This window comes from Bacillus rossius, chromosome 2, assembly GCF_032445375.1.
Source record: "Bacillus rossius redtenbacheri isolate Brsri chromosome 2, Brsri_v3, whole genome shotgun sequence".
Taxonomy (NCBI): Eukaryota; Metazoa; Arthropoda; class Insecta; order Phasmatodea; family Bacillidae; genus Bacillus; species Bacillus rossius.
Window position 1 is genome coordinate 68,627,231 of NC_086331.1, and position 11,827 is coordinate 68,639,057.

Here is an 11,827-nt window from a genome sequence, read left to right on the forward strand (position 1 = left end):
CGACAGCGTGGGAAACAAGTCCAACTAGTACTTCTCAGCTTTATAGAATGGTTATTTAACCAGCTGCTTTATTACCTTTATTGATTGAAATATAAAAACATATATAGTACATACTGTACGTAAGAGCAGGAAGCGTCCCTCATGATGTAGGATAAGATAAGGCGGTGAACGTGTAGCTTACGCTACATAGCATAAATTAACTACCGAAGGAAACAAAGAATTATAAACGAATTATATACAGTGTTTTGGTTAAAATAAAGATTTACGGTCATTGTAAACGACGTTGTTGTGAATTGGCGACAACTTAAATTGAAACATGAGTACTCAAACATTAGCGACGTTAATCCGAAACTACGTAAATCGGTACGACGTAAATAGAGGACTTACTGTACTACCAGTGTGTTCACAGCAAGCATGTATATATAGACCTACATGATAAAAACAGACAACAAAGCAAATGTTTCAATCATTTTCTTTTGATTACCCTCATTTATTTATTTATTTATTTTCTTTATTGGTGGCGAAATTAAGTTACACTTAACCACTTTTCTGCAATTACATCAAAGAGTTGAATATTAAAAATTAAGCATGATATAAGCAGATGATGACTAAATATTAAAAGAACAAATTAAAATTTTAACTTAATGTTCAAATATTAACTATTACAAAAGATTCAACCATAACTAATTTTAAGTAATTAAAAACTAAGCATAGACATACATAAAAAGGAAAGCAATTAAACATACAGCAAATAGTATCAAAACCGGAAAGAAAAAAAAATAGGTGCTACTACATTAAAATCAGTCACTCGCACATTCACACACAGAATCAAGCAGTAGGGTAGCGGCGAAGTGGTCATGGTAAGCAGTTGTTACAAAGATGTTTTTTCAGCCTGTACTTAAGGAAGCTAGATTTTTTGTTTGCCTTGTCGCTTGGTCTAATTTATTCCAGAGCCTGCTGCTCACGGTTGCAAAAGATCCCGACAGACATTTGGATGAGTGCACTGGGATAGATAGCATTGGGTTGCGTGTGGATCGCGTGTCATGGCTATGGTAACTATGTAGGTAATTAATACTGGCTGACATATGAGGTGATACCTGCTGCAGCACCTTATAAGCAAGGATAAGTATGTGCATTTTGCGTCTTTGTGCGATAGTGAGCCATTTTAGCTGCTGATAGTACATGGTGGCCACTCACAGTCACCAAAAATATTCCCTGATTTTTCCCTGATTTCCCTGATTAAAAATTCAAAATTTCCCTGATATTTACAATTACAAAAAAAAACATACTTTTGATGAAAAAATATATTATAGAAAGAGATTACTCATATTTTAGCACCCTGCTGTATTTTCTTCATTATATACATACGGAATTTCGTTAAATAACAAATACATTTTAAATATGTCACTTTACATTATAGCGTTCAATGACATGCAGTCTGTGTTTTGTTTTATGTAATGGGGTATTTCAGTGGCGAGTGCTCAAACATTTTTTTCACACAACTTTTGATAACTGTTCTTTAATTCATTTTTTAAGTGTAACATTTCTAGTTGTGAAACAACTAATGGATAAATCTTCACTGCATTACAATCAGTACTCCCATCTGTAGCTAAAGCAAATGGTCAACTTACTAAAGATTCAACAGTTTCAATTTAGTTTCACCAGCCATATACTCCACTAAGGCAGATGTTTTTGCTCTCGCACAGCTGTATTTCTGTGCAATTTTTGAGTCCGGAAACATAGCTCTATACAAATTACCCGAATGATTGGCTACTGCTATCGGTAAATTGTGTTCTACCAAAAAACTTGTAAACAATAACTCTGCGTTTGTTACTTTCGTTTCTTCAGATGTAGCGAAAAAAGACGATATAGATTTATTGCTCGTCACGGCTTTAAAATGTTCTGCATGTTTCTTTGATTCAATATGCCGTCCTCAGTCATCCCTTCCACCATGCGCAATCGAAAAGTCACACGCACACGTGCATACATTACAAAAAGCGTGGCGTTCCACAACATTTATGATGACAAGCATGGCCATTCTTTTATATAGTTTGGTCGAAAGTTCTGAAGAATAACGTTCTTTTTTTGACTCAGATACACATTGTTCTGTCACACGCTTCATTTCTACAACCGGCACTGAAGAACACAACACTATCGAACGACATAAAAAGGTTTCACGTCTGCACACACGATAAAAACACTTTGTAAAAAAAATGGCTTTCAACAAAGTAAATAACACAAGACAGGTTAGCCAAAGTACCGTACAAAAATTATCGTGATGTAAGTAGCTAACAGACGAAAAGTCCGAGAATATGTACTAGTTGTATCGTACAACGGACGTAATACCGTACCATTTCTATTACAAAACACAACAATTAATCTACTTATTTCGATAGTACATGCGCACATTTATCAGTTCCGTTATCTGCGCAACCACGTGATGTATTCGAACTGCGTTCACGAAACACGCACACCAGAAACGGAATTTTTTTTTCCGTTACCCAGCAGCACAAAGCCTCGTTTCCGTAATAAACCAGCGATGTTCCGTAATTCCGTAATATTGTGTTAAATCCGTAATAATTACGGAAAATCCGTAATGGTTGGCAGGGAAATATACATGACACAAAAAATTCCCGGTTATTAAAAAAATTCCCTGACATTTCCCTGATAATTCCCGATCAACGTGATTTCCCTGATAAATCCCGGTTTTCCCGGTGAGTGGCCACCCTGTAGTACTGGGTTAGATGATCACGTAATTTAAGGTTAAAAATGTATCTTACGCAGCAGTTTTGGAGCTTCTGTAGTCGCTTAGCTAGTTTATAAGTTAGATCAGGAAAGAGGACATCGCAGTAATTAAAGTGAGGCATAATTAATGTTTGAACAAGCATGGTTTTAATACTAAGTGGAAGCAAATTTTTTAACCGTCGTAAGCAATGAAGGGGAAAATGTACCTTCTTACATATTTGCATTATCTGCTCCCTCCAGGTTAAGGTTGTGTTTATCAGGACTCCCAGATTTCTTACGACGTTAGAGAACTGAATATCAACTCCTTGGAGCGTTAAGTTACAGCATTTGTTAGGAATTAATTCAGATAGCTTATGAGGAGAACCAATTAATATTGCTTGGGTTTTATTTGCATACAGCCTGAGTTTATTAACTTTTGCCCACTTAGAAACAGAATCGAGATCATCATTGACAGAACAAATTGACTGATTGATATCGGTTGCTTTTGCGTGAATATATATTTGCACATCATCTGCATACATGTGGTATTGGCAATGTTTTAGGCATTTAGGTAGATCATTTATGAATATAGTAAATAAAAGTGGCCCAAGAATTGAACCCTGAGGAACACCTGCTACTATCGGGAGCCATGTGGATACTTCGGTATTGAGAATGACACGTTGGTAACGACCACCTAGGTAGGAATTGAACCATGTACAAACACTATGAGAATGAATGAACACATTCATTACTAAAGTGCCATTAATGATGGTTGAGTCATCTTGTGCAATGCTGTCAGCTTGAGTAACTGTAAATGATTCAGTAGATATTATAGGTGTTTTCAGTAAAAATGTTTCCGTAAGACTATTTAAAAATTTTTTTTCCTTGAAATTACTTCTTGTAATGCTCCAATGTACAATGAGAAGCCTTTAATCGTGCATGTTTGGGAACACAGCCATGCCAGATATGGGGACATAAGGAAACAAAAAAGTGAAAATATAAAATAAAACCAGCTAGAAAACACATACCTCGATTGGTGCAGGATTACATAATGTGCAAAGCCACTAAATGCAAAGACTTTTCACCACACATAACATTGAACTACGCACAGGTCATCCCATAACTCACTGTTAAGCTGAGCACAGTTGATAAGCCATTAAATACTGGTTCTGAATCAAAAAACCCAAAACTCAAACAATGTCATTTTTCAGTTATAGGCATTTCTTTATTCTTTCAAAACATTTTTAGATCCCCGCCCTTCACCAAAATATTATTTGCGACAAAATTTTTGCTATGCAATCCTAAATAAACTTACTATTGCTAACAAATAAATATAAAATCAAACCTGCTATACTTTCATGAAAAAAAATTCTTTGCAAAACTAATGCAGCAACAATTTTTTATTAGGTACTTTTCTAACTTAGCTAACAAGCTGCCAGGTTGGCACAAGGTTAGACTAGTGCAGTACAGGCCAAACAACTGATGCATGGCAGCATGTACGAGGGGGAACCCAAAAAAAACCGGCATGCTGCCATTTGTAGACATAGTAGAGAGTTCTCCTGCTAGAAAGGGTTAGTAGATACCTTCACTAAACAGCTACCCAGACGGCATCAGTTTGTAGGTTAACGTTTGATCGTAGTATTGTTTTTCTCTTGCTGTTCTCATGTTCCGCCTGCAAAGTCGTTATGGCAAATTTAAAAGACCAGAGTGTGTGTTTGAAATTTTGTTTCCTGCTTGAAAAATTAGCAACGGAAGCTTACAGAATGCTTCAACAGGCTTTCAAGGATGATTCTATGAGCCGCACACACGTATTTGAGTGGTTTGGGCACTTTAAACGTGTGAGATGAGTGATGAAGACCATGAAATTTTTATTAAGGTTTTTATCTCTATTTGAGTTATCACTTAGGCTTATAACATTCAAAACTTAGACTTATATCATCTTAAGTATTATTATATACGAACAACATAAAAAACAATTCCGAAGCTAACGGATGTAAGAACATTAGTGGATGTGAGTGATGCATCCCTAAAAACCTTGATTTTAGTGAACACATGTAGGGATGCCATTGGATCCCTTGAGAGAATTCGGAAGCAACGAAAAGATGGCAGCGTCCACTAAGATGCACTTCTAGTGGATCACTGAGCTAAGGGATCAATTAGGCTAATATACGGATGAAGCTGTAGTCAGCAACTAATCACTTGGGTTCCAATTCAGTGCTCATGCCATGGTGGTAATACTGACCAACATCAGCATCTGAAGATAACCAACGTTTCACATAAATTCAATTCATTCGTATTTCCTAGAAGCCGCTATTTTTTTTATTATTACCAATGTCAATATTTAACCCTTTATAGGGCAAACGGTTGGCAACAAACATTTAATGTTTATATTTAGGGAACAGCTTATTTAGGTTGATAAAAACAATAGGAAATAATGTTTTCTATTTAATTATATATTTTTATCATACTTTTGGGGTGGTAAATTATTGTACCAGTGACCACATGGGATATATGTACTTCATAAAGGTTTGTGACAAACACAAAACATTTATTATCAGTCAACAGCTTTTTTTATTAGTAAGAAAATATAAAATGAAACAATTTATGTATTATTATTATATTTGTGTGATGATTAATTATTGTATTGTCAGCGACCGCCTTTGAAACACTCCATTTTTTTATTCTACAAACATTCCGACAAAAAAAACAACACATTGGCAATGATATCTAACATGTATAAGTGTATCTTGCAAGTGACAATATAGGCTAATGAAATAAACATAAGAATTATTGGCAGCATAGTTGGTATTATTTTTTATATTTACAAAAAGTAAAATCTGAATTGATAAACAAATATAAAAAATAGAAATAGAAATTTTAAAAACATTTTCCTTTGCGCATACGTCTGTGTATGTAGCACTACACAACAAAATGCTTCAATTCACTTGGGGTGATTATAATATATACAAATATAGGATTGATAAAAAAAATATACATAGAATGATATACTGACAAATATATATGATAGAATATCATGGAACACAATCGTAAGCAGCAATGTATTTTCAAAATACTAATTTTATTATAAAATAGGACAAAATAAAATACCTGAAAATGAATTATATGGTAAATTTTTTTTATCACAATCGCAAAAGTCATTTTCACTCGTTAGCCTAATTTGTATATTTACAATGTGCAAAAATAAATGCTTGACATTACTATTTATATACAGACAGGTTAGTTGTTTGGGAATTGTAATGGAATGGAACACAAAATGTGCAATGTAATGAAATTTGTTTCTAATACTTCAATGTGAAAGAAAAGGTGAATATGATTTATAGTTTCTATACACTTATCTATAAAATGTTGACAAACATTTTATATAGACCTAAATAGAAATTAGTACAGAGAACACAAAATATGCAGAATTCTTTCCACATTGAAAAAAAAATTACCTCTGCTATCGTGTGTTTCACTCACTCGGATTTATGAAAGGTAGCAAAACAGCCTTTGCAAAGGCCAATATTGCACTGTTTGCAAATTATGTTACTTCGTTTTTGTTTGTTTGAAGTGCTGCAGAGAGCGCAACTTCTGTATGTCCCAATAACGGGCAAATGGTCACCAACGTTAGTTAGTCGTGTATAGTTTTCAGTGTTTGAAAAGGAATGAGAACTGTTTTGTTTCCTTGCCTTCGATGTACCTGGGCTAATACCGTTTTTTTTTTGTGACTCACAAAAGTTCCAATCATCTGGTTCGCCAGAATTGAGCGGTAACTCAAATGTGTCATTGGTTTACAATTATTTTTTTTTTAATTCTTCACAATATAAAATGTAGGAATTTACAATGGCACACTCAATCAGATAATAAAATATACGTAGCCACCAGCATCGTGATTTCCAGCCCACTGCATAGCATTGCCTACTCATCAAGGAAAAAAAAATAATTGCAGTGCTTCATCAGTACAGAGACTTCTTCGAGGGGACATATTTTTTCCTATGAAAGATATACATGTTTTTATTTTTTTATTCATTTTTATAGTAAAGAAAAAGGATTATGCTTTATGCAACAAAAAAGTTCTTATAACAAAACAGAAATGAAAAAAAAAAAAACGTAAAACAATAACTGGCAGCTTTATTTTGGTTTGAATCCACATACCTGTAGGTACATTCTTTGCACATTCCTTGAATATTGTAATTTTACAAAATAGGGGCAAAAACTAGGAATGGAATATAAATAATTAGCAATAGAGCCATTCCGGCCAAAATGGGAATTCTTTTAAAAAAAAATATTTTTTCAAGAAATATGTATAAATTTTTTTAATGTAGATAATACTTAAAATTTAAGGATAACACTGTTTAATTTAAGAAATATACAAATTTTAACATGACTTACAAGCATTGAATCTAGTGGTGTTGACTTTTTACAGGCACTACATTATTTTCTAAGCGTTGGTAGTACCTACTGAATAAAACGATAAGCTTTTAACAAAGTTTTGAAAGGTGCTATGGTTCAAGAGATGTTTTAAGTGTGTGCACTGGAAATTTCATTGATACAGGTGAGTAAATTCAAAATGTATATACGTATTAAACAGTAAGTACATGTTTGTAATGTAACATCCGTGACAGAAAACTTGAAAAAGTTTTTCTATTCAGTAATGGACTTTCATTCCTCTGTAACAATTAGGCCATGTTGGCATCTAGGTCAGGTGCTGACTGCCTACTATCTTTAAGTCACTATACAAGTTTTTAATATTTAAAAAATAAGTGTCACGGATGTTACACATTTAAGGTGTTAGCATTTTTACCACCAGTATTTATATGTCAGAATGTCTCTGGGCTTTAGCCTACATCATCATAACCTACATAACCTATATTTCAGTATGTGATGGATGTAAATAACCTACATTATCCCATTTTGTTGCAGATAATGGCACCTGTCACATCTGCTGCAAGAACAGCGAAGATGAGAGCAGAAATGAAGTCGGAAAATACAGAGAGGTGGGCTGAATATTTGAAAAAAGACAGAGAAAGAAATTGGTTGAAGAGGCAAGCAGAAAAACAGAAGTGCATTAATGATAAGAAGCTATTAAACACTAAACGAGAAAAAACAAGACTTAGAGTGCAGGAATGGAGGAAGAAGAAAAGACTAGTAACCAACATTTGTAAGGAGCCTACAAACCTTTCAGCACTGGGTTCCTACACTTCTACCAGCACACTTCGTAAAGCTGTCCACAAGGCACGTAAGAACTTGCCAAATAGTCCTACGAAGAAACAAGCTGTTGTTAGGCAATTGATGAAAGAAAGTTTTCAACTCCAGAGGATGAGCTTTTTAAAGCACAAAAATTTCTAGCACCCAGGGGAAAATTGTACAGAAAAGAAGATTTGGAAACTGCAAGAAATTTTTTTGAGAATGATGACATTAGCTGGCAAACTTCTGGGAAAAGAGACTGCATAACAGTGAAAAATGAAGTCACAGGAAAGAAAGAAAAGAAGCAAAAACGTTTCCTTACGATGAGTGTTGTTGAAGCTCACCAAAAGTTTTCTGAACTCTACCCTGAAATACACATATCTCGTTCTAAATTCTTTGAAATGCGCCCAAAACATGTAAAACCCATTAAAGATACTCCACATAATGTTTGTGTATGCATTAAACATGCAAATTTCAGATTTTTAGCTGAGGCTATCTCTCCTTTTTGTATTGGTTATCAAGGAAATTCTTTAATACCAACATCGCTGATTCAAATAATGTGTTGTAATACACATGAAGAACGATGCATGACTAATAAATGCCCTGTTTGCCATTATGATGTAAAAAGTCTGCTGGAACCACATTCTGACTTTTCAAGGGAGGTGAAATGGAATAAATGGATAAAAACAGAGGGTCAGTTGGTAGTTGAAAAGGTATCTTCAAGTCTACAAAACCTTGTAACACAACTAAATACATATATCCCCAATTTCAAGAAGCATGTGTTTGTAAAATGTGAGCAAGCAAGATACTTTGAGGACAAAAAGAATAACTTAAGGAAAGGAGAAGCTGTGATGCAAGTAGACTTTGCTGAGAACTACAGCATCATTTCACAAGACGAAGTGCAGTCTGCCCACTGGCAACACTCCCAAGTGACAATTTTTACGTGTTGCTTGTGGTTTGAGGACATGGCATTTTCATATGTGGTAGTAAGTGACGATGTGAGCCATTCCAAACAGTCAGCTTGGACTTTCATAAAAACAATAATTTCTCACTTTCAGCAGAACCCAAATGTGTCTTTGTGTAATCTTATAATATTTTCAGATAACTGTTCTTCCCAATTTAAGAGCAAGTATACAGTTTTTAACATGTGCTTTTTGGCTGACGATCTCAATGTGAAGACTGTAGAGTGGAACTTCTTTGCTGCTGGTCACGGAAAGGGTGCAGTAGATGCCATCGGAGGCCAAGTAAAAAGAATGGTTTGGACAACTGTCAAGGCTCGACGTACTACAGTCAATAATGCTGGAGAATTCTTCAATGTAGCTCAAGCTCAGTGCAAGTCCACTGAGGTACTTTACGTAAGCAAAGAAGAAATAGAAGAGACTTCAGTGTTTCTGAACAATCGGTGGGAGAAAGTGAGAGGTATGACGGGTATAAGAGAAATTCATTACTTCAGGAAAATCGATGACTTGCATGTTGCTGCTGGGTTTACCTCAACGTCTGCCAAAAGTAAAGTTCAAGTTGCTTTCAGAGGCAAAGCAGCGATGACAAATCAGAAGTGTAGGTGGAGTGATGTGTATTCTTCTGATACGGACAACAGTGTTGCAGAGTCAAAGTTTGAAGATTTTGAGCAATCTTGTGAAGATAATACTACTGAACTCTTTCATTCCTCAAACACAGATGACAATCATCGACCCATTAATATTGCAAATATTACTGCTGGTATGTATGTAAAAGTATGCATTACTGGTCATGGAAAGTCCAAAGCTAGCCATCATTATTTTGCGATATGTCAAAGTGCATTGAATGTAAATGGTGATCTACGTGTGCTCTTCTTGAAACAGTATGGTAAAAGTGGAAAGCTATTTGTTCCTGATGAAGACGATGAGAGAGATGTACATGTTAATCAGGTGGTATGTACTATTCCGATCCCAGACATTAAGGAAATAGGAAGCAGAGTGGTGTATAAATTCAAAGACAAAGTTTGTTTGTGATGTGACGTTCTTACAGTTCAATATATTATGTCTTTAAATTTCTGTACACTTCAAATGCATACTTGGAATGTGTTTTCTTTAGTTGGTTAAATTAGTAATTTTAGTCTCTTTATGTTTATAACAGTTATATTCAGTATTTTTACTTAGAATTTTCAAATTGGCCTGTAAATTTGGGAAAATTTAGGATAATAATACCAGCTGTAACATCCGTGACAGAATGTGTGTAACATCCGTGACATGAAAAAAAGAGCTATAAAATATTTACTGAATGTGTTTTCTTTGCGTTCGTGATAGTTATGAAACTACCATAGCTTTCAGACAAACATTATGGATAAAAAAGTATTCTTGTGTGAGGCAGAGACCAGAGTTTTTTGATTTCATTTGACAATGCCCGAGGTGAGTTCACAAATTTTGTAACATCCGTGACACAGCCTTTTATTAATTTTTTTGCAAAATTTGTAAAATATAGTCAACAAAATTTTTGCTGTATGAAGATAAAGATATTTTTCATGGAGTCCAGTAATAAAATAATGCAAAATAAATTCTATTTTGAACATATTGAATTTAAAATTAGTACTAATGTAACATCCGTGACAACCGGAATGGCTGAATAAATATGACTTTCTTTTGAAAGTGAAAGAAACTAAAATTTGAATTTTTTTTTTCGAGGTGGTAAATTATTCTACCAATAACTGTCCAAGAATACAAAGTGCAGCCTCGAATGCATAGCACCAACAAGTTTTATAGAATAACATCTTTGCCGAAAGAACAAAAATAATGGCAACTATTTGTCAATGTTCTGGATATATTTTGTAATAAAAATAAGAAGTTTCACAAGGGCCATAAAAAATTATTTTACTATCTACGATTCACATAAAATGCTGGTACATCACATAATTTTAGGCAAGATCACAAAGAAAACTAAATAATTTTTAAGTTATGGCAGCAACACATAATTTTTTTCTACTACAGTATCCCTTGAACTCAGAAAAAATAAGCATTTCATTCTTACATGTGTTTGTTCAATATTTATGAATTTGTAAACACCAACTCAACACAATGCGCGCAAAACATGAAAAGTACTGACGTCTAATGGGCAGTGGTAAGATAATTTACCATCCATTGTTTCCTAGATCCTCAGACAGACGCTACAGTCGTCCAAGCTACTGTGGCTTTGTATGCTATCTGTTATTGCCAGAGGAACTTGGAGGAGCCCGGTAAATTATTCTACCACTAACAGTTTAGCCGGTAGAGATGGTGGTAAATATAAATACCAGTAACCTATAAAGGGTTAAGCTTCAATCAAGAACCCACCTCAACTTAAGATAATGAATTTAAACTGTATAGCAATAAAAAATTAATTTACGTAACCGGCAATTTTATGTTGAATTTTAATTTACAAACAACTAAAATATATCTCGTTAATTCTATATCTGAAATAAAATTCTTAAGTACCTTGTCAAATGAGTGTGAATCTAATGAAACACATCCCTTGCAAGTAACCGCATCTCCAAAATAAACAGCAATATTGGCGAGAATCAGAACAAAAACTGTTCTGAACATGATTGTACTTAACTTCACAACTTTTTCTTCTAAACTTACAGAGAGTTACTGTAGCCGTTGCTTATAATAACCTGTAATCGGAAATACTCAAACCACTCAATCAGAAAAAGCCACGTTGACATTACACAGATTCCTTCCAAAAACATATTCCTCCATGCTCCACGTGGTTGAAAGTTGTGTATAAATTACGTAATATATTCTGAGAGAATAAGACCTATAAAGAATGCTTTGTAAAAGTAAAACTGCCTCATTATACTTTAAAAGTAAAATTTTATAACACAAAATAATTTGATAAACATATAAATAATATATACCGATTATGGGATATTAAAAAATCTTTTTCCAGCACTAAGTTTTAAATT

General features: G+C 34.2%; 1 protein-coding gene across 1 annotated transcript in view; it reads right to left on the reverse strand.

Annotated features, from left to right (window-relative positions):
- LOC134529348 (endoplasmic reticulum resident protein 29) overlaps window positions 1-11,627 on the reverse strand; it is a 35,178-nt gene extending 23,551 nt beyond the window's left edge. The window contains exon 1 of the mRNA XM_063363312.1: window positions 11,358-11,627. Coding sequence (XP_063219382.1) covers window positions 11,358-11,465 — 108 coding nt within the window. The 5' untranslated portion in view covers window positions 11,466-11,627. The remainder of the gene's footprint in view (window positions 1-11,357) is intronic.
- Between the last annotated feature and the right edge of the window lie 200 nt (window positions 11,628-11,827).